This window comes from Carettochelys insculpta, chromosome 31 (assembly GCF_033958435.1).
Source record: "Carettochelys insculpta isolate YL-2023 chromosome 31, ASM3395843v1, whole genome shotgun sequence".
Taxonomy (NCBI): domain Eukaryota; kingdom Metazoa; phylum Chordata; order Testudines; family Carettochelyidae; genus Carettochelys; species Carettochelys insculpta.
This window is the reverse complement of record NC_134167.1, coordinates 11,803,367-11,830,878: the sequence shown is the minus strand read 5'-3', so window position 1 is coordinate 11,830,878 and position 27,512 is coordinate 11,803,367. Positions and strand designations below refer to the sequence as shown.

At 42.2% G+C, this 27,512-nt stretch overlaps 1 protein-coding gene across 1 annotated transcript in view; it reads right to left on the bottom strand.

Moving 5' to 3' along the window:
* The window catches only part of LOC142004191 (tetraspanin-15-like), a 160,905-nt gene that overhangs the window by 56,354 nt on the left and 77,039 nt on the right, over nt 1–27,512 (bottom strand). Inside the window, exons 3-5 of the mRNA XM_074981679.1 lie at nt 20,749–20,823; nt 12,586–12,681; nt 1,191–1,304 (exon numbers count right to left, since the gene is read on the bottom strand). Of these exons, the coding sequence (XP_074837780.1) occupies nt 1,191–1,304; nt 12,586–12,681; nt 20,749–20,823 (285 nt within the window). The remainder of the gene's footprint in view (nt 1–1,190; nt 1,305–12,585; nt 12,682–20,748; nt 20,824–27,512) is intronic.

The following is a 27,512-nucleotide window of genomic DNA, read 5'->3' as shown; positions in this document are numbered from 1 at the left end:
CCTTGCACTTACCTGCTCCTTCCCCCTCCCCCTCAGCACTTTCAGAGCATACAAATCATGTGATGTGCATTCCACCCTCCCTCCTTTCCCTTCCTCCCAGAGCAGGAATGCTACAAACAGCTGATTTTCCTCATTTCAGATCTGGGAGGGGCACTCAAAGTGCTGGGAGACAGGATAAGGAGTAGGAAATGTAAGGCTATAGTGCACCAGTATATCAGAGGCACTTGGGGGTGAGGAGCAGCCAGGGGGCCTGTGGGCTGCAGGTGGAGTCTCAGTGGTCTGCAGGTTTCCCACCACTGCTCTAGAGCTGGGTGATACAGCTACTGACCTAACTGGTGGGAAATCTAAGTTCAAGTTCCCACTCTGCCTGATTTAGAGTAATCCTGGATAAAAACAAAAAAACTGCTCTCAATGTCAGGCCAGTTCCTGGAATCCCCAGACTACTGAGGGTGAATAACACATGCCAACATTTCATGAAACCCTTAAAGAAGGTTTTGTTTTCAAGCCAAAGGAGAATGAAAAAAATTGTCAGTCACTCAAAAGTTGCTGTGAAATGGAGTTGTCACCTGGTGAATTCAAGTGAGAAATGCATGATAGTCTATAAAAAGGCTAAGGGGAGAGCTCGAGAGAGAAAATTGACACATAGAGAGGCAGGAGAAGAAAAAGGAGTCTCTATGTGAGAAAAGGTGAAGAGAAATACGAAGTCTATTATAGAAAGAACGATAAGCAGAGAAAAGGGCTCTCCTACCGGGGCCACATTGTAAGAAGTGACAGAGGAGTCATATACTACAGGTTGAACCTCTCTAGTCTGGCACTCTGGTGCCAAACAAGAGAATTTGCCAGACCACAGGAAGTCAATTGTCTAGCCACATTACCCATTACTGACACTTCCTCTGCTTACTGGGTTCTGCGAAGACATTTAGGGGGTAAATTAGAGCTAAATAACAATCCCGAACACTGAGAACCAGGACCAATGGCTGTAAATAAACTTTACTGGACCATGGGAAACTTGGTCACACCCAGAATAAATGACTGTCCAGCTAACTAAAACAATTCTGGATTACAGATGTTGCCAGACAAGAGTGCCAGACGAGAGAGGTTCAACCTGTAGAAGGCCCGAGGGAATTGTTATAGGACTGTTTTGATTAACACGCTTCAACTTCTTGTCTTAACTGCTCATTTTCCCTTACCTTCTTGATACAGCAAGTATATGGAACTCCACAAGCAAGAGGACCACTGCTGTTGCATGAATGGTACTGATTGACATTCCAGTCTTTATACTCATCACCTCCACAGCAAGAGAACTGTGGCAAACAAAGGAAGAGAAAATGCATCACAAACAAGTGATAAATACCAACAGGTCTGCAGCATGAGAAATATTTTTAGCATTTAACAAATAAGGGGAATCCTTATTCAAGCTACAAGACATGGACTGACAAATTTACCGCGAAACAGAAAGCTCGGTGTAGACTTAGCCTCAGGCTATGGCCCCACAGAAAAGTTATATCGAGATAAGAGCAGTTATTTCAAAATAACTTTGTGAGCTTCTATACGGCGCACACGTTATTTCAAATTCAAACTAGCGGGCACATGATATCGATTTTCATAAACCTCATTGCAGGTGAAATAATGCTTATTTTGAAATAACTATTTTGACATAGGCACTGTTAAGACAGGGAATAGCACTATTTCGAAAGAAACCATAATGGCGGCCAAGGGCACTATTCTGAAATAGGTACTGTGCTGTTTTGAAATACCTGGCTGATGTTTCAAAATGCATTCTTGTGTGTAGCTGTATTATTCTGAAATAAGCTATTTCAGAATAGCTGTTCAAGGATGGATTTTTTTCAGAATAACGCTGCTGTGTAGACGTAGCCTTAGTTTCAGTGCAAGTGCAGCATTTGTTTTTCCAAACTTTGAAGATGACTATCTGTCTGGATTTTGAGGCTAAGAACAGGCTCAAATTAGCAAGACAGTCTTGACATACTGAAGCACTGAAGCGGAATAATAGGAAAGCTCAAGTAATGTTTAAATACTGAATATTTTCAAGACACATATACATATAACATCCAAGCCCATCACTCTTTTGGGCACAGCTAGGGTTCCAAAAGTTAGTTTGTGGAACAAACATTGCAAAGAGCTCAAATTATTTCTTGCTCAATAGAGCAACAAATACAAGGCAACAGAAGCAGGAGTCAGTCTGCTGTGAACAATGAGAATTGCACAAAATCCTTTCAGCAGCTTGTTCTGAAAGGCCCAAAGGCTTTAATGTAAGATTTATCACACACGTTTTCCTAGAGACATTTGGATGCTACAAGAGTATGCATCTGTGTACAACTACGAGAAATTGCTGACCAAAGAAACTGGCCACATGACATCCCACTAGCTGGAGTTGTCAATTCACTTGCAGTAAGGTCTCAGATACCACACATACACTGAGATCTGGTATCCTATAATGATCATGAGAGGTGGCCCCCACATCTCAGTTCATTTAAAACAGGACAAACCACTGGAGACCATACAGGGACAATTCTGCCAATAACCAGAAGGGACAGACTATTTGATGCGTCTTTTTGAACTCTATAAGAAGATCCCTTTTAGATGGATCAACTCTCGTTCCATATCTTCTTAGCAGTGTCAGATGCAACTTTTTGATGAGTTAGATCAGTGTTGCTTAAATTATGTTAGTGGAAAACAGGTGTTTCATGAACAACTGGCAGGTGTGCTGTGAGTGCCTGACACTTTGTTGATACCATACACTGGTTGTATATATTTCTCTTATTAAAACAGGATACAGTGTAACTAGTTAGTTGCTATGATACCTGATTAAATTACTTCATTTTGGTTTTGTTATTTTTGGAGGTTTCTTTTCCTTTTTTTTAATTTGTCTGACAACAATTTTTTGGAACAAAATTTTCATAGATGTTCCACATAAAAATATTACAGTTTGGTGTTCCGTGATCTCAAGAAGTTTAAGAAAAACTGTATTAGACTACTACTGATTTTGGCCCAAGTGGTTAACCAATATTTAGGGCTTTTTGGATTGTTTCCATTAGGAGAAGAAACTGATGAAAGTCAGATATTTATTGCAATCAAATTTATTTATAAAGAACATACACAAATTCCAGGTTCTCTGAAAGGAGTTACTTTCCTGTTCACGTTTCCTAACCTCTTTCCAACCGGTATTCTGCCCAAAAAGTTCTTTCAAGGCTACATTAACTGTGTTATCTCCTGGCTCTCTATTTTCTTGCCTCCAGCAGCCTCTGTGTTAGAATAATAGAAGATTAAGGATGGAAGAGATCTCAGGAGGTCATCTAGTTCAATTCTCTACTCAAAGCAGGACCAACCCCAACTAAATCATTACAGCCTGGGCTTTGACAAGCCTGGCCTTAAAAGCCTCTAAAGGTGGATATTCCACCACCTTCCTATGCAACCTATTCTACAGCTCCACCATTCTCCTTTTAAAATACTTTTTCCTAATATCCAATTTTGACCTCCCCCACTGCAACTTGGGAGCATTGCTTCTGTCATCAGCCACCGAGAACAGCTTCTCTCCATCCTCTTTGGAAAACCCTTAGCCCCTTAGGTAGTTGAAGGCTGCTACCAAATCCCCTCTCACTCTTTGGCACATTAAGGAAGCCCAAATCTCTCAGCCTCTTCTCTTAAGTCATGTGCCACAGCCCCTAATATTTTTTGTTGCCCTCTGCTGGACTGTCTCCAGTGCATCCACATCCTTTCTGTAGTGGGGGTGAAGGGTTCAAACCTGGACACAATACTCCAGATGTGACCTCATCCATGCTGAATAGAAGGGAATAATCATTTCCCTCAATCTTTTGGAAGTTCTCCTATTATGCAGCTCAATATGTGGTTAGCTTTCTTGGCAACAAGAGCACACTGTTGAATCATACCCAGCTTGTCATTCACTGTAATCCCCAGGCTCTTTTCTGCAGAACCTCAATGTAGCCAGTCGGTTCCCAGACTGTGGCAATACATGCAATATTTCTGTCCTAAGCACAGGACTCTGCACTTGTCTTGGCTGAACCTCAGGAGATTTCTTTTGGGCAAAGTCTCCAGTTTATCCAGGTCACTCTGGAGCCTACCACTGTCCTCAAGCATATCTACCTCAACTCCCAGCTTCATGTCATCCATGAACTTGCTGAGGGTGCAATCCATTCCACCATCCAGAACATTAATGAAGATGTTGAACAAAACTGGCTCCAGGACCAACCCCTAGGGCACTCTGCTTGATGCCAATGAGACCCTGAGCTGTTGATCACTACCTCTTGAGCCCAATGGTCTATCCGTCTGCTAGTTCATTCATACAAGCCAGATTCTTTAACTTACTGGCAAGAACACTGGGGGAGAATGTATCAAAAGCTTTGTTAAAAATCAAGATATATCACATCCACCACCTTCCCCAGATCTACAAATCCAGTTATCTCATCATAGACACATAGAAACATATGCAATTTCATCAAATAATGTACAGCTGCTATATTTCCATTCTGTCTTCTGAGAAAAACCCTCAGATCATATGGCTCAACTCCTACTCCAACCTTGCACCATTTGGAATATGGAGTGGTGATTTCTGTTTCAGCTAACACTAAATTCATAGAGGATGTAGAGAACTTCACATATCTGGGAAGCAACATAACATACGATCTAGACTAAGAAGGAAATAATGACTAGAATAGTCAAAGCAAGAGCAAGTTTGAAGGCGATGGATAAGATCTGGAAAAGGAAAGCAATTAGCTTAGGAACAAAGCTGAGCATCTTGAAAATGTGTATTCAGCAGCATGTTGTACAGACGTGAGACATGGGTGATCATGAAAGATTCAAAGAGAAGGATATTGGTATTTGAGAGGAGTTTGAGAATAGGATGGATGCAGAAGGTCACCAATGAGGAATTACACAGAAAGATACAGCCAAAAGAGAACCTACTGCAGAAGATTATACAATGGAAGTTACAGCTATTTGGGCATATCTGCAGAATGAATGACAAATGAAATATCAAGACCCTGGTTTTCAGCAAAATGCACGATTCGAATAGGAGAGGCAGACCCCACAGAGAATGAATGGATGGATGATATAATAGTTTGGTGCAGAGCTAGTCTACAGAAACTAAGCCACTCTGCACTGGACAGGGAAAGATGGAAGGAAATAGTGAGGGAGTCATCGGACATCAGTGGGCACTGAGCCCATGGTTGTTGTTGATCATGATGATATCACTAAACAAATGAACATTTACCTGCTCCCTCATTTTCTCTGAACAGAAGGCTGTTATCATGCCAAATAGCTTCAAAGTTGGTTTGTGATTTCCCAGAAACCAAAGAGAGACTCCCCTGGCAGCCACCCAGTCTTTAGCATGGACTACAAAAAACGATTTTGCACATTGCACCACAGCTGAATACACTGATTTTTCACAACTGATGACTTGATTTCTCTTTCTATTTGGATTCCAAGAACAATATTATTTTCCTATCGGAGAGATTTGCACTTGAAACAGAATGTGCTGGAGTGAGTTATAATTGTATAATTGACGCTCATCTTGCAGCTGACAATGCAAGAAATCTGCAGAAGGGAAATAGTTTACAATTAATTAGTTTTACAACAACCATTCTTCTCTTTCCTCCCACATTAGGGCCTGAGAATGAGATTGCACGGGCTAGTTAAGTAAAATGTAACTTATGGTAACTGTGAGATTTATTGGGCTTAAATTAATCTTTTTAGTTAATTTAGTTCAGAAATAAACTATTTTCACATGACTCATAAATTGACTTAGTGCCCTTTAAAGGGGGCAGTGTGACAGCCACAGAGACTAAAACCTTGTCTGTATTCACATGAATATATATACACAGAGAGAGAGAGAAATATAGTGTTGGGAGCAGCACGCATTCACTTTTGCCTCTGAATTACAAGCATCACCCTCTAGGATCAAGAGGACAGGCTGGTCTCTGTAACCCAGTCAGACCCTGCCAAGACTAAAAATACTTGGCGAAAGTTTGGGAAGTGTTGTGGTCATCCATGCCACCACTGGCAAATGAGCTCAAATGAGATAAAACAAATCAAAGACAAGGATTGAAAACCATCCATACTTGAAATCCACAGCGCTACATGTCCCGATTATTGGCCTCTGGTTCACTTGGCCCCTTTGAAGGGCTCTGTAAGCAGTAAGGCAGACAGCTGGAGACTGGCAGGCTGCAGAACAGCTTTGTTTGACAAAGAGTATAATGCAAATCGTAGGACAACTGGGGACCTTTGGGGACATTTATTAAAGGTGTTCCAAGCCCTCAAGGCCACCCCTATTCATATGCAGCTACATAGGGCAACTGCAATTTGGGGCCACTCAGGGTCTCACTGTCCACCCACATGCTCTTCCTAACAATGTTCTGTGGCTCAGCTTCCTCCTGTGAGACTCTAGTTACCTGAAAAGCAAAAAGCCTGCCAGAGCTACTAGCAGAACATGGAGCCTGTGAGCCATTCCAGTGGTAATGAAGCCATTTAACAGGCATTTGCCAACCCCAGGTATATTGTCTCAGTTTCTGAATTTGCTGTGTCAGAGTTACAGCCCACCCAAGAGATGATTATTTACCTAAGTCAACTTGAGTCTTACCTGACGCTTCTCTGCAAGCCTCTCTGGTTCTCTTCCAGGAGAGTGGGGAAAAATAGGCTTTTTTTTTTTTTTTTTTTAAAGCAACCCCATTTAATATATTCTTCCTTCCCTGGCTTATCCTTAGCCAAGTATGTGGTGTTTGAAACAGATGCTAGTATTTGTTTATGTCACAGACTTGTATGTTTCTTTAACACAATTTACTTAAGAGTTTGATCTATATCAATCCCAGCCTATGACAAACGTATCTTCCTCCCCTGTCTAAACAGCATTCAGATTATGAGCCACACTTCATGGCAGATACCACTTAGTTGAATCCAAATTCACTTCCAAGTTTTAGGAATATTAAAATCCAGACTCCCAAAACGTCAAAGGACAGTAACACTGTATTTATCACTTCAACTATGCTTACTCACACTTTAAAACTAGTTCTAATACTATATTTGTATATCCTGTTTTGAAAGTTGAGTAAAAATGTTATTATGATTCTTGCTTTGTATATAATATTAGGTAGACGTGTTTATTGGTTTGATGGATATGCACTGCAGATGACTTGACTTAAACCCTTGAACTCCAAGGGGCACATAGGTCATCTACAAGTCTCCTCTATGTCATTCTTGTTTTGGTACAAAACTTCTAGCTGACCCCAGGAGTACCCCAGTTGTTGTCCTTCAGTCTCAGTAGATCTTCTCCACTTTGTCTGAGGTCTTCTTCTTTTGCGTTTTCCTTGCGGGTTCCATTTGAGAGCTTGATAGACTATGCTGGATGATGATTTTCTGAGTGTGTGGCCTAGCCTTCCCCACTGTCTTCTCTTTATTTGAATGTCAGGTGGTTCTTGTCCTGCTGTGTTCCAAATCTCCTTTGTGAGCAAGCCTGGCCATTTCATGCAAAGGATGTACCTCAGAGAAATCTGTTTATAGAATGGCTGTAGCTTGCCATTTGAAGACTTTTTAGTATCCCAGTTCTTGCATCCATACCAGAGCACGCTCTTCATATTTGTGGTGAAGATCTGCAGTTTTGTCTTCGGAGATATTATTTGTGAACTCCATATGGGACAAAGTCTTGAATGCAACGATCGCTTTCCCTATCCTCTTATCTCTGATAAACTGAACTTTTAAAGGAACTTTTAAAGGAAAGTACGTTGCCTAGCTATAAACTATCATTTATCTATGACTCACTGCAAGATGCAGCCTTGTCTATGGATTTTGAATAAGAATTCCCAGCTATTGTTTTGAAGGTTGAGAGGTCCTTGTCCCATGATCAGACCCCATACTATTAAAATCGTGGTGATCTCTATTACGGGCCCCTCCCACTCCCAAGCCCTGATTCGCTTTCTTACCCCTCCCACAAGCAACATGACAGAGATGACTACAGGGGTACAGCAGTAATAGTGCTTGCCTCTTTCACACACACCACAAGGGCAGTGAGAGCAGCATCATCAGTGAATGCATGCTCAGAGGTTGATTTCTTGAGTCATACTCAACCCACTCAAATCAACCCCCAGTGAATCCATCACAGCAGCATCGATCCACCTGCTAGTAGAGACAAACCTGAAATGGTGATAGTTTACTTAGAGATGTATCCCATCTAGTGTAGACCTCCCTTTTAAGGTGTATTCCCAGATATTTATGGTGCCACTATGTACTTCTTGCAAGACACCACGTGCTTAAATGTGTTTTTTAGATCTGAAAGAAGCATAAGAGCTTGTTTGTTTTTTGGGGGTTTTTTTTGTTTTGTTTTTTTTGTTACTTGCTACACTTTGATGGAACCCAATGGCTATAACCTGATGGGTCACATTATCAGAAACAATCCATGCTGATGAAAAACAAGGATTGTAGGATTGTAAGAAATCGGACAGTGGTATAACAATCCTATCTTTTTAGATAGTTGTTAGTGTGTGTTGTTCAAACAAATGCACACATCCTAGCATCAGATTCAAAGAGACACAGGGTAATGAGCAAGACTGGGGAAAGAAACCTTTCATCTGCTCCTAAGAGAGACTAAAAAGGAAAAACATGTTTGTAAGAGAAATACCCATTTGTAGGCAAACAGTGGATTTGCAAGCTAAAGAATAGGACATGAACAATGTATTGTATGTGCAAATAGTAAATCTGAGCTAAGTGAGTAACTTGTTATAGAAATTTTCCCATTTGTTTCTAATGAACTATTCCTCAGAAAAGAACCATCAAGCAGGGGAGGAAATAGTTCTAGGATGCCTGAAAGATGGATTTCCAGTGGTAGGAGTCACTTAAGCTACATCTACACCAGTGTTTCTTAAACTTTTTGGCTTCAGTTACACTAGTGAGTTTTGTCAACAAAACCCTGGTTTTGTTAACAAAACCGGTGGAACGTTCACACACAAAATACATTTTGTTGACAGTTTGTCAACAAAACTCAGCACTTTTGCCAGATCCTCAGCCATGAGGCATAATGCTGCTGTCAGCAGAATCTGTCGACAATAAATCTGTGTGGATGCTCTAGGGGACCTTCTCTTGACAGACAGGGCATCCAGGACAATGGGCAGCCCTGTCTGCTGTGCTTCTGGGTGCCTGTTTTGTCAAGAGACTGGCTAGGCAGTCCTGTTTTGCTAACAGAGTGGCGTGCTCTCTCGACTGGCTTTTGTGTGTGGCCGCACTCGATCAACAGAAGTTTTGTTGGGAAATCTCTTCCCACAGTGACTTCTGTCGACAGATCACTGTAGTGTGACCGTAGCCCATGAAACCACGGAACAGTTATATGTTTTATGTGGAGCACCTATGCACCAGATTAATTAAAATGTGTTACTTTAATCCAGTTTAGTTAAACCCAATGCAAGTGTGTGTAGACACTCTTATTTCAGTTTAGGATAAACTGATTAGGAATAGGTTAAAGATAAACTGAAGCAAGGGCTTAACTACCTGAAAGAGTCTTAACTGGTATGGCTAGGAGGGGAAGGACTCCTAACTGGAAATGCTGCATATGCCAGCATTATAAGTTTGTTTGCTGATATAAGCTACAGCATCTGCCTGAATAACATTGGCTATACTGGCAAAAGCACTCATATGTCAGTGTACTTGAGTCCATAACAGAGAAGGGCAGAGGAGTGCTGGCCTAACTATGTCAGCTAAAGAGTGTGATTTTTCCCTCCCTCTCCTCCCTCGACTGCCAGCCCACACAGCTATGCCAGCAAAACCTTAAAGAACAGACCCCAGCAGTGAATCAGGCTCACGATTTATGGCTGAAACTGTATGTTAGCTATTTGGGCTCGGACTAGAGCCTAGACTCTGAAATTCTGCAAGGTTTTGTCTGAGCCAGGCTCAGACTTGCTATTGGGGGTATTTTTTGCAGCATAGACACACATTCTGCTTTACGCTGCGTGCTGGACTCAACAAACAAACAAACAAACAAACCAAAAACCATGGGAAGGATACTGAAAGAAGTCCTGTGTACTCCCCCTGAGGGAACACAAGACATGAGCCACCAGTAAATGCTTAACAGGGACCTTCAAGGACTTTTCCCTCACAGCCTTAACTACACATGGGATTGTCAATGGCAAAGCTCTGACAGATTTGTAGAAAGCACTCCTGTTGTCATAAAAAAGCACTCTGGAGATTTAGCTAGCCAAGACTAGGTACTTGGCATGGTTGAGAAATAAAACAACGATGGTATTCAAGCTTAAGATACTGCAGATATATGGGGAAGCCAGGGATGGTGGGAGAAGACAGTGCAGAACAGAGGATGGGAAAGACCAGTTATATGAAGGTGTTTTGTGGATGAACAGCTCATACTTGTTTAATTTAAAGAAGGAAAAAAGGGGCAAAGTACTTGGCTATTGTATTTTGTTACTAACCATTTCAAACACACTTTATGGCTGGAACCTTGCTTGAAACCTCAAGTTAAGAGGATGAAGATTACATAACACTTTATTGCCAACAGCAATGATCAGTCTTCCCTTTACTAGCAATTTTAATTTGCACATAAATTAGGGGTTGTGCTTATGAAGTATGGCACATAATGGCTTATTCCTTGCACTAGGAGGGTGTAATGGACGGAGACATCATTGCTTTGACTACTAAAACTGGGAGTTTTATGATTCATACAATAGTAAATAACGTTTGGGAAAAATTAAGATGCTAGAGATTCATGGAAGGAAATATGAAGGTACATTTTTATTCAGTCACTTGCAGCAGTTATACTTTAGATGTGCACAAAGCAAACAACTGTGCATAGAACAAAGTCGTCTTTTTTTTTATTTGGGTAGCTTCTCAAATATATATTAGTGTGTACAAAGGATTTTATTTGGTGCTGGAAACCACAGATTTCCTCCTCAAACTAAGAGCAAACAATTCTACTGTTAGCTGAAATTTACAAAGAGGGAAAGAAATACGTGACACTTCTAGAGAATAAATAATGATCACATTCTGATAGGGCACTTTCCCTCAGTAGATCGCAAAGAGCTTTAACAGAGGAATGGAAGTAGCATTATCACTATTTCACAGATGGGGAACTGAGGCACACAGAGGGGAAGTGTCTTGCAGGCCAATAGCAGAGTTGGAAATACAGGTTGCACCTCCCTGGTTTCTGTGCCTTTGGAACCTTTAGTGGTCCCAGACCAGGAATTTTAGTAGATCAGGAGAGGTCAGTGTTCACTGCTGGCCCCTGTCCCCGCTCCTAGGCTTCCTTCCGGGCTCCGGGCCCACTCCCAGCCTCTGGCACTTCCTGGCCACCGCAAGGCTGCTGGTCTTCTGCGGATTCCTGGCCCCGAATGTTGCTCCCAGCCACATACTGCTGCTTCCAGACCTGTCCCATGATCTTCATCTGATGGCTTCAAAACTCATTGGCCAATGCCAGAGTGCCACCCCCCTGCCTGACGGTCCTCCTCTTACCAGCCCAGCCTGGGTGCCCAGCCCAACTTCCACTGGGGCTTTCTGGTCCAAGAACAGATGTTGTTTTCTTGACCAGAGATTACAAGATTTCAGAGGTCCAATCTGTGCAACCTAAACCTCCTGAATCCCATCCCAGTGCTCTAGTACCTACCCAAAGCAGTCTATCCTGAGCAACGTGGCGTGCTTTCTCAGTGTTGTAACTATTTGATAATTAATAAAGAATGTAGGATGGGATTTTCAAATGAACTTAAAGCACTTGGGTTCTTAAGTCACTGAGGTGCTTTTCAATTTTACCTACATAGTTAGTACTGAATTTCAATAGTAGTAGGGTCCGTAAGGGTTGTATATATGAAGAGTTAGGGTCCTCTTTAACCTTCTCCCATAGCCCCCATGAAGCAGCTTATGAGATGTTGTATTTCTGAGTCTTCACTGCAATAGTCATGAAGTTTTTGGGGAAAAAAGAGCTTATTTTTTGTAAAAAAAAAAAAAAAAAATATTACAGGTGATAAAAACTGACAATGCTGGGGAGTCAACAAAAATTATCCATGAATGCTTGAAGGTAAAAAAATAAAAACTTCTTTCCAAGCACAAAGGGGCTTTCTCCTGGAGTGGGTTGCACACACCTTGTCTGTGTGTAAATATCTGAGTGAAATTCTTCCTAGTAAGCACAGGACACTAAACCGGAAAGAATGTTTATCCTTGGCAGCAGAGCGATTTGCAATTTTGAAGCACCTGTTGGCTGGCCTGGATCATTGCAGAACCAAAAATAATTGGCTGATCAACAAATATTTTTAAGAAAGACTGAATAAAACATGGCAATGAATTCCAGGGAGGAAGAAAATTATCACCTATCTTAAATATATTGCTTAAATTTCCCCCTTACTCATGGAAATTGCAGTTTAATAGTCACAAGACATTGTTTTCAGCGAGGAACAAAAATCAATAACTGTTTTCAATTAATAGCCCCCTTAGTGAGTTTTGGTTGCTGTTTAATGAAACACAGGTGACGCATCTTGAAGCATTGTCTGAATTATCCTGCCAAGTCAATCATTACAATAACATGTCGTTACTTTCAAAAAAAAAAAAAAAAAAGAAAAAAGTAATACTAACCTTTTGTTGTATAAAATCCAAAATGTTCTTGAAATCCAGGTCATCATAATAGTGCCTAATTCCCTCTTGGATGTTGGAATGGAAAACTCCATTCACCTGGGAAACAAAAAGAAGCAGTGGCACAATTATCAGAGTGCAAAAGATGCTTGGAAAAATACCAAGAGAAGAAGATAACTACAAGGTTACCAAGATGATGCTTTTTCACAAAGCACTGTCACGTTTCTGGATCACCATCCAAAGTTTAAGCCTTACAATGTTTTTGAGTATCACAGTACACTGTGTTTATTTGTAAACACTCCAGCTACAAGCATCAGTTGATTACAGTGAGAACATCAACTTGCATTTAAAACAGAAACAACATTCCGCCTCTTTGGGATTGTGAAGACAAACTTGACAATACGATCCAGTAAGACTGACAGAGCAGGAGGCAAACAAGAACCCAGAGTTTATTGTTTAAAGTCTCTTGATTTCTGGGTGCCTGACTCTTGATTTTTAAACCTTCATAGTTAGCAATCTTGTACGCAAACTCTGCCTTGATTTGCTGCATCTTTGACTATCTAAGGCCATCTCTGCACATGCTCACAGCTACCGCAGATATTAAATTGCTTGTGGGCACATGCTTCACAGAATCATAGAATCCTAGGGCTTGAAGGGACCTCAGGAAGTCATCTAGTCCAGCCCCCTGCCTAAAGCAGGATCAACCTCAACTAAATCATCCCAGCCAGGACTATGTCATGGGACTTAAAAACCTCTAGGGATGGAGATTCCACCAACTCTCTCAGTAATGCATTCCACTGGTTCACCACCCTCCTGGTGAAACTATGCTTGGCTTTGTGTGTCAGCAGGACCTCACACTAGGAGGGCTTGAACTGAGTGTATTGTCAGCACAGGGCATTGCAGAACAGCCCCTAAAAGCCAGTAAGAGTTGACGTAAGCAATGCGGCATCTAGGCTCATGCTGTGCTGACCTCACCACATCTGCTGTGACTACACTGCTCAATAAATCGACATACAGAAGCACTTACATTTGGAGGAGCCAAATGTAAGTGAAGACAATTCCTCAGCTAGGTTGATGCAAAACAACTCACGTCATCCAAACTGTGTAAGTGCAGGCCAGGCCTAAGGGCTTTGATCTCCACCGATTTTGTGTTCAAGTCAGCAGATACGGTCAGATTCTGTGCCATACATCTCAGGAGGTGCAGCAGAGAATGCTTGACAATATCTCTGTGCCAACTAACTCTGGGCAAATTCCTGGGGTGATATCTGCCAGCAAAAAAACAGACCAGCTCCTAATTTAAAGCAGCATTCAACAGCATCCTGTGGGCTCTTCGGCAACCTAAGGCACATCAGCCATTGCTTCTCCTGCTCTTGCAGGTCAGGCTCCTGGTGGTGGTGCAGGGGGAGTATGAGGCTCCATGGTGCATTGCTTTCAGCTGCAAGCACCCTCCTCACCCCTGCAGTTCCCATTGGCCAATGAGAGTGTGGAGCCAGTGCTCAGGTCAGTGGATGGAACCCTGTGGTCCCCCCACCTTGGAGCAGGCTCTACAGCTGGCCATTTCCCTGCTGGCCACAGGACAGAGCTGCCTCAGCCATAGCAGACCAGGGCTGGCGCTGTGGGAGAGGTATCTTTCCCTGCTGCAGCCCTGTTCCCCTGCATGGGGCATCCTAGGGGCACCCAGGGCAATTCTGAAGGGCTGGCAACTCTAATGAGGCAGAGTAGACTCTGACCCTTACATTCAGAGACTTCTTTAACATACTACTTCCTCTCGGGGCCTGGAACAGAAGGGGCAAGGCCTAGGGCAGTCAGCCATCAGTGTCCCCCAGGCTGCAGCACACCCCCATCTCCACAGAGCAGCGCTGTTGTGGCACTTTAAAGGGGCCCAGACCTCCGGCAGGCTGCTGTTGTCCAAGTAGCAGCAGCTGGAGCTCCAGGCTCCTTCGAAATGCTGGGCTCTGAGGCAACTGACCCCCCTCTGTCATTGGCAGGTATGTCTGCTTTTCGCATGAAACTGCAGTTGCCAGATCTCAGTGCAGGTCTTGAACCTGGCACAGGGCCATGTGTGGAATTGCCCCAAGCTCAATAAAGAATATTTTAATAGAGCCAAGGAGCAACAAAAGTGGGGAGGGGTGCTCTCCTATATGCACTCACCCTGCTTACCCACTTTTACCCAGTTACCTTTCAGTAATTTAGTTATGGAGGCTACATTAAGGAGAGAGGGATAGCCAGTAAAGGACTTGCCCTGCAGTTCCTAGAATGCATATTAAGAATGCTTTAGCATAGCAGATACTTCAAACTAAGCAGCAGTTTAATATAGAAAGAAGTTTACAGACACTTGGAAAGCTTCTTTGCTCAAAACAAAGCCTCTAATTCTAAGCAGCAGGCCCTATTCCCAGAGTACATTTGCAGTTTAACTACTGACAAGATAGCGCCAGCCACATACGCTCAGAAATACTAACTAACAGAAGGGACTTGGGAGGTGTTTTGCACAATTAATTCTGAGAAAAATCAGAAGCTTCGGACAAGCTGGTGAATAGGGAAGAAGAATGCCAGAGGAATTTGAAAAGGAAGAGGTGAGAGCAGAGACGCATCATAGGAGAAGACTCAGCCTGCTGAGACAGGAAGAAAAAAAAATAGGATATTCTGAAAGGGCTTTTAAGAAACTGCTCATGCAGAAGTTTATTAAAATGTTAATTCTGATTTTTCTTCACCCAAAGATAGTCTGACAGCAATTTTATGACCATCATTACCTTGAAGACAAACAAGATAATTAAAGCCCCAGGTTTGCCACAGCTGACAGAACTGCACTGAGTCAATATTTCTGGAGGTTTTTCCATTGAAAGAAGATAGATTTTTGGCTTAACATTCTGTATGATTTTTTTCCCCAGTGACAAAGTGATTCCAATGATTTTTTTCCTTTTCCATTTCTTTTATCAAGATTTTTAAGTGCAAAATTGCAACTCTTTTCTGAGGTAGGGAGGGATTTATTTTTGCAGTAAAGATACTGAGGGACAGAGAGACTTGCTCAACTTCACACAGGGAAGAAATCGCTTCTGTTTCTGATGGCCTGGGCTCTTAGGGTAAGTCTCCACAGCAAAATAACTATGTCATTTTTAAATGACTATGTGAGTGTCTACACAATGTAACCACTATTTTGAAATAGTGGATGCCTTATTTCAAAATTGGTAAACCTCTTTGTACAAGGAATGGTGACTATTTTGAAATAAGCCATAGTGTGTCTAATGGCTCTATTTCAAAATAGGCTCTATTGTGTGTGGATGCTCTATTTCAAAATAACTGAGCGCTATTTCAAAATGCATTTTGCATGGAGCTGTGCTATTTCAGAATAAACTATTATGGAATACCACTTCTGGAGTAGCTTATTCAGGAATAATGCTGCTATGTAGATATAGCCTTACAGAACAGTGTTAGAGCCCCAGAGCTCTCTAGAAACCTACCATACATATAAACTGTTGGTTTAGTGTAATGAAACAATTTAAAGCAAGTCACTGCCTCAGAACAAAGCTGTCTGGGACCTCTTTTCTGTTTTGCTGCTTCCGGAAGCTACAAACTCCAGGATATTTTACGATGTAGGCAACATGGAGGCATACTGTTTCCCAGCTGAAAGAATTTTATACCCTAGCCAGTGGTACAATCCATCTACAGTGTCTTGAACTAAATCTGGACTTTAAGACAGTTGTTAAGTGACCGAGGGTTAAATAATTCAATTCTAGCTCTCAACTCTCCGCTTCAGTTGGCAGAAGGCAGAAGAAGCAGATACTTAATTTAAATCATCAGCAGCTCCATGAGCACATTTACATATCAACTGGCATAATTAAATGCCTAGTAGTTTATTCCAAATGCAGATTCGAATTTGCTTTGTGCAGCGTGACAATTATAGGTCAAGAAGATTCATCGCTTGTTAATCTCTGATCTCTTTAACCAATTGTTTGATTTTTAATTAAATTTTGATATCACCCATTAAATTAAATTAAGGGATGATTTACATGCTAATGGTTTTACTCAAGCCACGAGTTTAATGGAAGGGCTGCAATTCCATTTCAAATGTTTGTAGATTTTCTCTCTCCCGCTGATCATGCTCTGGCAATTGGGCTCATGTTATTGATAAGAGAAGAGGGAAAGCAGAGGGAATCTTAAATGGGACAACTGCCAGGGCTCAGGCTTGGTTTACACTGGGGAGGTAAGTCAATTGTGGATATGCAATTCTATCTATGGCAATTGCGTAACTAGAATTGACTTATCTGCAGTCGACTTACCTGGATGTCTACAGAGAGAAGTCGACCTCTCCTATGCCTTGCTATATCGAGGAGTACAGGGGTCTACTGCTGACCCCAGACAGTATGATTATGCGTGCCTCTACCAGGCTCACAAATTGAACTCTGGAAGACCAACCCGACTGGATCAATCGTCCCGGTAACCTCAGCCTAAGACTCAGGCAGTTGAGAAGGAACTGAAGTTACATCTACACTTTTGCTTGATCCTCAAAACTTCTGTTGTTCATGGCTGCTTAAACCCCACCCCCATAAAGATTCAAGTTTTGATGCTGACATAGCCTTGTGACTCAAAACTGCATATTATAGGCCCCACCCCCCCGAGGGTGATCCTGTATAACAATGGCACATGGCACCAGGCTAACCAGCATGCTGTGCATGGGCCAGATGCACACTGCTCTGAGCAATCGCCCACTGCAAGTGCACCAGGCACAGCGGGGGCACTTGTAGGGACACGACACAAAGAAATGAGACTTAAGATGGGCCTGATTCCTCACTGCCTCATCCCTCAGGCTGCCGGCACCAAAATGAGAGCTCTCTGCTCGGTCATGCAGCTGGAAGCATTTTACACCCACTCTCCCTCGGTATAAACGACGGAAGTTGCAAGGCAATGAAGGACCAGGCCCCACATCTCTCACTTCAGATGACTCAGCTAGCTTGCTTGGAATATGATACAGAGATAATCTATCCATGGTACCAACCCAGGAGGAATGGGAATCCTGCCATGCAACAAATAGCCCTTGCAACTCCTTTGGTGGAACACGACCTGCCAATTTCTTCTGATTCACTACAGTGGCTCATGTAAACCTCCTCTTTGGCTATGACCAGCGGTTCCCTCTAAGCTGAGCACGTGGGTGGCTGCCCAGGAGAGATTCAGGCACCACCTAGACGATCAGCGGGGCGCCCACAGCCACCAGAATATGTTTCTACATGTGGTGCACATCCACTCATGCCTTGGTGCACATAACATTTATTCTGCCCATGAATGGAAAAAAATTAGAGGGAACATTGGCTGTGACTCATGTAGAATTGAGCCTCCTGCGTATTGATTTTGCATTTAGGGTCAGAGGTCACTGAGGAGATGATACACTCTTTAATATCCTCCTTCCCAGAATATCAGAGTACCAAAGGAAGTGTTAAGCATTTATACAAACAGAACAGATTTTATAAAGCCCCTGAGTATGCATTCTCGAAATGGTTCAGCCATACTGGGTACAGTGTGACCCAGCAAGATTATGGTTCTATATTCAAAGCATTTAAATGATTGCAATATCAAGTTAATTCTTCAAGTAGAAGGGTTTCTTTCACTTAATTCAAGGAGTGGCAGAAAAAAATCCTATTGTGAGCATTTTTAATCTGTCCATTACAGCAATATACGGCATCATATACGCAACTTTCAAGAATCCTTTAGCATAGTTGAGGTAAAAAGTTCAGCAAGTTCCAAAGAGGATTTATGTGGGGATTGGGGGTGGGGATAGGGGAGGGAAATCAATCCTTTGCTCCCAGGGCTGCAAAAACACCTGAAGTGATGCATGGGGTTGGAGTGCAGCCTTGTACATAGGGGTGAATTTCACTCTCTGATATATAACTATGCTGGGTGAACAGTGACAAGAACTATCAATCCTAAGGCTTCAGGGGGCAAACCTTAATCCTCAAGTAAGATCAGGAAGATCTTTCTTCCCTATTGTAACACTAAGCTGCATATTTAACAAGATGGATCCTAGGAGTTTCACAGATTCACTGCAGCATTCACTTATTAGAGAGAGGAAACACTGGGTTTGATGCAGTAATTCTCTGTCCCCGTAAAAATCACGTCACCAAATTATCAATGGCTTTTATTTTCTTTAACACTGCAATGGAAGAAGTTGGGAGTGAATTTAACTGAAGCTCAGAGACATTTCCATATAACTGTTAGCAATTTCAAACCTCTGAACCAACTTTCCTGCTATTTTAAACACTCTCTCCCAGAGGGACACGCTCACTCAATATTCATGTCCACTTTTCACTCTTGCTGACTTTTTATTGTTTTAACACATGCAACTAAATTTCCGTACAAAACAATGGCGAGCTCAGTGGCCGGTACAAGAGAAAGACCAATTGAAGTGAAAGCCACTGGCTCCTAAGGGAATAGGTAGCATGGAATAGCACCTGGCAGGGGTGGTGTGCAGGGGGGTATGGGTTCCCCAAGTGCCATGGCTGGGGCCAGAATCTCTGGCCATCCAAGGAGGACTGGCAGTGGGAGAGGGAGACTGGCACCTGTAGCAGGAATCTGGTCTCCCCACCCCCAACACTGACTGGCAGTAGTGTGGGAAGCAGAGCAACTCTGTTCTCCCACCTCATCACTTGGGGGAGGGTGGGACCTCCCCCGCATTCACTGGTGGCAAACAGAGTGACATGGCTGGTGCAGGGGGGTGGGTAGAGGGATCTGGGAGTGGGTTGCTATGCTTTCCCCACCGCTGATGGTAAGTGCTGGGGGAGGGAGAGAATCTTGGTTGTATCTCTTATCCAAAAGACCTAAAAGTCTTTCCCATATTTTGCTTACAATATTTACCAAGCCCTTCTAACAATGTGGTCGTACCAGGGTGGAAGGACATTTCTTTTACATTACCAGTTGAGTCTGTAAATTGCAGCCTGGTGTTCAGTTCTGGTGCCTAGATGTAGTTGAGTATCTCTAACCTAATTCATGGGCAAGAGGAACGTGAAAGACCATTGTACTGTTGTCAAAGGCTGATCCCCACTCTGACACTGTAAGTGAAGAAAGTGGGGGTGATCAAAAGACCTTAAAAACACTTTGCTTCTATAAGCTCTGCTTAAAAACTTCCCAAGGTCACAGATTCCCTGACCCTGGGAGGTAGCTGCCATCACCCAAATGGGGAGAAGAGAAAAAAACAAAAACAAAAACTTTAAAACTCAGGGAGACACATTTGTGATGTCTCCCTAGGGAGGGGGTAACGCCAAGCTTCTACCCCTTAGAGCAGAAGGAGAGAACTTAGAAACAAAAAGAAGAAATTAATCTGCAATCTGATAGCTGACCTTTTGGTCTAGGCATGAATATACACAGGCCTTTCTCTAAGACACAGGAATCAAAACCTTGCCTTAAAAAAGTAATTTATTAAGGAAACAAAGATGAACCTATACCATGAAAGCGGTACCGCACACCTGTCTGCTAGATGCTATCAAACAGGTTAGAGCACAGAGAATCACTTCCCCAGGGATTCAGTTTAGAAGTTACAGAGTACAGGGAAAAACTTCAACCAGCCTAAAAAGTTCCACACCAAACTCAAAATAAAAATATCTTGATCGTGGTTAACTAAACGTTTCCTGTCTACTTACATCTCTCTATGGTCTGATTATGATGTGGCTGGCATATTTACTGGATTAATCAAGACTATTTAGGATTAAAAGTCTTGGTCTCTCTGCCCTGTCCAGAAACTAAAGACCCTTCTCATCAGGCAGCTGCTGCAATTCATACAATCCCATTTGCTCCCTATTGGCTCACCTGGCTGTTTGTCAACAGAGGACCCACTGTCTTTGGGTTTAACCCTTTACAGGCATTCATTCATGAAAATCTTTATTCATAATTCTGACTTAACCACTCCTAAATCAGATTGTGCGAGAGATTGTATAACCGCAAAACTATTATACAATACAGGAATAAACTATCAATGAGAAAAATGGAGCTTTCATCCATGCACAGAAGAAGGGGTGGGGAGAGTCTCTTCAGTAGCTTAACAGTGAAAACAATGACTTGGGAGAAAACAAATCCTCATTTGCTGGTGACAATGACTGATTGAACAAGCAGTTCCCCATTCTTCTTCAAACAGGACAATTGTGCTTTTCACTCACCAAGGGAGAAGAAGTTGAAGAAGCTCACCTGGTTTTCGAAGATTATTTCGGCGAGTAACAGCAGAACCTCAGTGACGAAGATCACCAGAAGGACCCAGAAGAACTGCACAGAAAAGGGGAAAGTAAGCTATTAGTATCATCCTAGCCAAAGATGTATCCACTCTGACTCATCACAGTGGTCATAAAGGCATGAACAAAAGTTATTATTTATAGCAAATTCTTATTTGAAGAGATATTAGAGGGTTATAACAGAAATATATACACAGCCCTTTATCGGGAAGCGCCATAAAGTGCATGACTTGTCAGGTATACACTAAGGATCGCTTAACCCACCACTGAAATGCAACTACTGCAAAAAGACCTAGAGTAGATTAATGTTGTAGTGTAGCCTGCCCAAAGTCGAAATCACTTTTGCACATCCGCGCTGTACTCCTCATATCAGGAACGCTTTCACTGATTTAACTGCCAGTGCGGGATGGCTTCTGAAAGGCAGCAACAGCAATGTAGTGCCTGTCACTGTGTCAACCTAGCAACATCAGCTCATGCACTAAGAAGTTATTAAGGCAAGTTACATGGAGGGAACTACATTTTAGTATAGATGCTTACAAACTTAGGTTGATCTAAGCAGGCTTAGAATCACACAGTCATAGGGCTGGAAGAGGCCTCGGGGTTATCAAGTCCAGTAGCCTGCTAAAAGCAGGACCAATGCCAACTAAATCATTCCAGCCAGGGCTTTGTCAAGCCAATACGTAAAAACCTCTAGGGATTGAGATTCTACCACCTCCCTAGAAAACTCATGCCAATGCTTTACCATCCTCCTGGTGAAACAGTTTTTCCTAAAACCCAAACCAGACCCTTCCCATTGCAACTTGAGACCACTGTGCCTTGTTCGGTCATCTGCAACCACTGAGAACAACCTCTTTTCATTCCCCTCGGAGCCCTCCTTAGGTAGTTGAAGGCTGCTATCAACATCTCCACCATTCTTCTCTTCCATACGCTAAACGGTGGGGGGGGATAGCTCAGTGGTTTAAGCATTGGCCTGCTAAACCCAGGGTTGTGAGCTTAATCCCCGAGGAGGCCATTTAGGGATTGGGGCAAATAGATGTCAGGAATGGTGGTTGGCCCTGCCAAGATGGCACTGGACTAGATGACCTCCCAAGGCCCATTCCAGTTCTAGGAGATGTGTATCTCCAATCATTAAATAAGCCCAATTCCCTCAGCCTCTCCTCATAAGTCATGTGCTCCTAATCATTTTTATTGACATCCACTGGATTCCAATGCATTTACACCCTTTTTTGTAATGGGGGAACCAGAATTGGAGGGAATACTCCAGAAACGGCTTCAGCAGTGCCAAATAAAGGGGAATAATCACTTCTCTAGATCTGCTGGAAATGCTCCTACTAAAACAGCCCAATATGCTGTTAGCCTTCCTGGCTACAAGTGCACACTGTTGGCTCTATCCAGTTTCCCAGCCACTGTAATCCTCAGGTCCTTACGTTGATCTAACTCTGCTAGTGAGGCCCAGGTCCTTGTATTAGGACAGGAAAGGAAGCATCTGCTGTCGAACTAAGACTACATGGAGAGTTTTAGGGAAGTGAAACATAAGGACTCAGTTGGATTCTAGCTAGCGTTCTATCATTAACTCTCCTACTTTTACTAAATCTGCCTTGAAGAGACAAATAACCACTAACAGTGAGTTAGCTTTTCCTGAGCACCTCTCCCAAAATGCTGTGTAGATCATCATATAAGCCCACAGACGTGGAGCCAGAAGAGCAAGGAGATAATACATGGTCAGAGGATTGGTCACAATTTTTATGCCCACGCATTCATGACATTTTATTAAACATAACTGCATGGTGGCAGCAGTGCTTGTCATTAATTAGTTTCTAATATCCTCATTATGCCTCTGTTTTCATTGCTTGTCTTTCTGATGTGTGAGTCAATGTTATCATGCCTCATGCGAGCAGATTTAAATGCAATGAGATGTTCCCTATGCAGTTCAATGCAGGAAGCAATGGGTTTAGGGGTCTACTCCCACTTGCACTGGAATCAGAAGTAAAATTTCCACAGACAGCAGTAGGATTGGACTGGGCACTCCTGAAGGAAATTAAAGGGATTTTTTTTGAATGTTGAAGGCTGATGTGTTTAAACATTCCCACTCTTGAATGAGAAGCCACTTTCTAGAAGGTGGTGGTCACCTGCAGTGACAAGCAAGCAAGAAAAAGATGAAATAGCAAGCATCTGGTGTCCTGTGAGGGAAAAAAAACAGATGTAAATGGTTTACCTAGAGAGATGATGGTATCTACATCCCTAGAGGTATTTAAGTCCTGGCTTGACAAAGCTCTGTCTGGGATGATTTAGTTGAGACTGGATTCAATGACCTCCTGAGGTCACCAGTTTCAGTGTTTTAACCCTAACTTTTTAGCTCAGGCCCAGGTTTATCAAAAAAACACCTCCAGCTCCCTGATAAAAAAGGAAAGATTTTTTTTTTGTAGATAACCACAAACTGTATTACCAGCTTCTGATATAATCCGCTGGAAATGAAAGTCACCACAGTAACTAACTGCCCCATCAGATGTTTCTTTTAAAAACAAAGAACAACTTTAAAAAGGAGATTTACTTACCTAGCCATTAAATTTTCTCCTTGTGTCTGTGTAATGTGTATTTACAAAGCACTTTTCCAGGCAAGTATGGCAGGTAGTAATAGTCATAGTAGTTTGTGAAGAAATAATTTACACAAACTCAATGAGGTAAGTCAAAAGGCTTAAGGAAGTAGTGACAACTTAATAGCATGGTTACATGAAATAACATGCAGGTTCACAGTAAAACCCCTGGAAACAGGAATGATTATTTGTTAAATTGATAGCTATTTAGAGCAAAGCTTGGATTGATAATTAACTGTTAGGGTTCGTTGATACAGGGACATCCAGGAAAGATAACCCTAAATAATTAAAAAGTGTGAATTTGAAGTGGGTTAGTTAAACTGCATTCAGCTCCCATGCAGGAAGCAGCCATTCAGAATTAAAGTGGTTTAGTTCAACTCACTTTGGAAATGAATTAAGAAAAAAAAATCAAGATAAGGTCATATTAATTCTCAATTAGGATGCTTATCTAGGGCTGAATGCCACACAGGTAGCAGTCACTTTAACCATTGGTAAGGGCAGCCAAATGGATGTAGGCAGTCACCCAAGAAAAGGAGAATACCATGAGGAATTGAGGGAAACAGAGTGAGTGGTTGATGTAGACAGTAATTGTATTCTAGTTGACCTTGGAGGGTAAAGTCTGCTTCTTTGCCTGTTAGCATAGGCATCCCAGAGTCAGTTCAATGTGATTGTTGACTGAATGAGACAATTATGCTCTGCTTTCCTCGGAATAGCCTTTATATTTAGCCCGTCCTTCTTTGTTGTCTCCTTTGCTTTAGGATAAAATGCATCCTCACCAAAACTATATTGTTATTTAAACTATGTCTAGACTGTAGTCACTGGTAGTTATAGCACCAAGCCACTTTTGATCTAGTTAGTCGGTGGAGTCACATGGAGTCCACTTATAGGAATGGTCAAATTTCCTGCTATCCCATAAAGTTTGTTTGTAGTCACCAGTCCTGGCTCTCAGTGCTCTGTGCTGTTATTTAGCTGTAATTTACCCCTAAATGTCTTCAACAGCTCAGTCAGCAGTGGGAGTGTTGCTAATGCTGTTAGACTATATTGACCTCCGTGGTCCAGCATCGGTCAGGTCCTGAGGATGCTGGACTAGAGAGGTTCAACCTGTACAGGCTAGCTCTGAGAGCCCTGGATTCTGGTAGTGACCCAAGCTAGCTAAATTAAAATGAACTAGAGAATGTCAATTTAAGCTACAAAAGCATCCACTGACTGCAGTCTAGACATACCATTAGTCTATCTGGAAACAGAATGATATCATTAATCAAGATGCTGTCATTTCATGAAGATGATAAACACTTCAACAGGGCAGTTGAATTGAAATAGGGCCAGGACACTTAAGTAACCTCCACTTCTTCAATTAAGAGTCAATGGTTCATGTCTATCAGACTAATTAAATGCTGCATGTACTATTATTAAGAGAAATGTTCTCTTGGCATTGAGGAAATGGTTTTGCAGTTATGTGATTGGTCTGAATTTATTTTTCAACCCTAAAGTATCATAACTAGTCATCTTTAATGACCTTGCTTGTGTCTGATTTCATCAAGGCAGCTAAATACTCACTTTAAAATGGGAATGTCAAGGACTTCAACAGAATTTTAATTCCTTCAGCACCACAAAAACAAATGGCAGTGTCAAGAGATAATGCACATTGTGGACCTTCTTAGACAGGTAAGAGGTTAAGTAGTGCTAAAGAGGAGGAAACATGCTGGAAAGAGCATAGCTCAGGGCACAAGGGGAAGGATCAGGAGTCATATGACCAAAGTTGTATTCCTAGCTCTATTAAACAATTTAGGAACCACTACAAGGTGGTATATTTCTTTACAGAGATACCTGTTTGACACCCTTCATCCATCGTCTCTACAAAGCTGGAGAAAACAAATATTTCTCTCCTTAACCTTTTCCCTGCTTCCCATGCATCTTAACACATCTCTCTCCTTTAAAAAAAAATCTTACATTTGTACTTTTCAGTAATTAAGACAACATTACATTTTACTAGTTGGGCAGCTACTTGCCACCGATGTTAGGCCAAAAGGCAATCCTTGTTCGGTTACAATTCTTTGGCAATATATTATTATACACAGTGTTTTGTTGTGCTGGTACTGAGTGCCGGCACCTGGGCAACCATGAGATTGGTGTGTGTACATGCATGTGGAGTGTCAGCTGTGTAATGGTTTCTTTTGTTTTTCTTAAACACAAAAAAGACACTGATTATACATATGACCACACCCACCCACCCACCCTCCATAGTATATATAGAATATAAATAGAGTTCAATGTATCCAGTTCCTTGGTAATTTCACCACATTAAAAATGATCTTAAAAAACAAGGAACAAAATTCCACTCAACGTAAAAGAGCAAAAATAGCCAATAAAGCTTTTAAGCTATCAATTTATCCTGCTTGAAACAGGCCAGTGGAAGTGGGGACAAGTTCCTGATTTCTTATTAAATTAAAACTCACCCAAGCCAGTTCCTTTTAAAAAGTTCATCAATCCCAATGTGGACAATAAATTACACTTATCATTTGCTCAGATGTTCTGGAAAAAGATTAATTGTTTCAAGTGCTGTGAAGCAGCTCCACGGGCTGCCTTTTCACTCAGTTAACAAATAGCTGGCTCTCTTTTTAAAATATATATTACCAGTCTTATCCCCGTCAGTGGGGTGAGGAAGGGCACAGCCACCTTGGGTTTGGGGGCAGGGTGGAGTCACATGGAGGGTCCACCTTAGCTAGAAATGGGCAAGAAATCAATTTTACTCCAACCCCCAGTGTGGACAGGAAATAAAGCTCCAAATAACTTGAAAAAGTGCCAAGCACAAATAATCTCTCGGATGTTTATTTAATAAAAGCAGCCTTGATCCATGAAACATTTCTATAATCTCTTTTTCCCCCCCAAAGCAGCCCCTCCAACTTCCTCCCATAAAAAGGATTCTCTGTGCACTGAATGTTCAAAAGCAAAACTTCAGTCTCTTCTTCATTAGCTCCCGGCAACAGTGAATATGAACCTGATTTGGTAGGGAGTACATCTAAACTTCACCAGTTTGGGGAATTCAATTTTTTCTGAGTTTAGAAATGCTTTGAAAACGTCTTTCAACTCTGCCCAAAAAACAGTCTGAGTACACTAGGTTATATATAAAAGCAAAGTTTCTCTTCTCTCTTTCCAGGATTTTAATGTTTTCAGGTGTTCAGAGGAAAAACAATGAAGCCTTCTATTACTCAGGCGCTGCCTTCAGTAAAACCCATGGAAATCAAAGAACAGACAAAACATAACACCTCCAGATTCCTAGTTTGCTGGCTCCCTGCCTTTTCCTTTATGAACCTTGCCTATGAGATCAGAGGGTTCTCCCTGTCTGGGGTAAGACAGGGTAACAAGGGCAGAGGGGAAACGTAAGCCACATGCATCTCCCCCCATCCCCTGTGGAGTCTGACTTGATCCACACATAAAGAGGGAATGCATTTTTCTTCCAGATGTAGAGGTGGATGCAAGTGGTCCCTCTGAACACAAAGGAGCTAATAAAAATTCATTCTACAGTGGAACTCCTAGGGTTCTACTGACGGAAGATCACCAGGTATTTACAGGTACGACAGGAAGCCTCTAAAATCTTGCAAGAAAGTACCTCAAGATTTCCACCATAACTCCCGACTCAGAGGAGCCTGGATATTGCAACTTATGGGTAATTATCTGAAACCAAATCTCAAACACTTTGAAGTTCACTCATCACTAGGCAGCTTCTCCTAAGGAATCAATCCATCACAAATCGGCCTGACTTTCAAAGGTCCTGAACATTAGCAGTTCCCATTGACTGCGCCAGGTGCTCAGCACCTCCAGGAGTCATACAGGAGCTACTAAGATGGCTGCTGGTTGGTACAGGCTGACATAGACAGATAACTGGTTCCCCCCAAAAATATCAAACTAGTCACCCTCCATCAAAGTGGACAAAATGTGTGTGGACTGGTGATCCGTTCAATGGGAGCACAGGTCTGATGAATCACTGAGCAAAGGGAAGGATTTTACCCCAAGTGGTTAGAATATTGGGTTGAACAGTCAAAAGCAGTTTGCCCTCCATTTAGAACAGCAGCCACACTGGGTGAGAGCCAGGACTGGTGGCTGTAAATAAACTTTAGGGGACCACAGG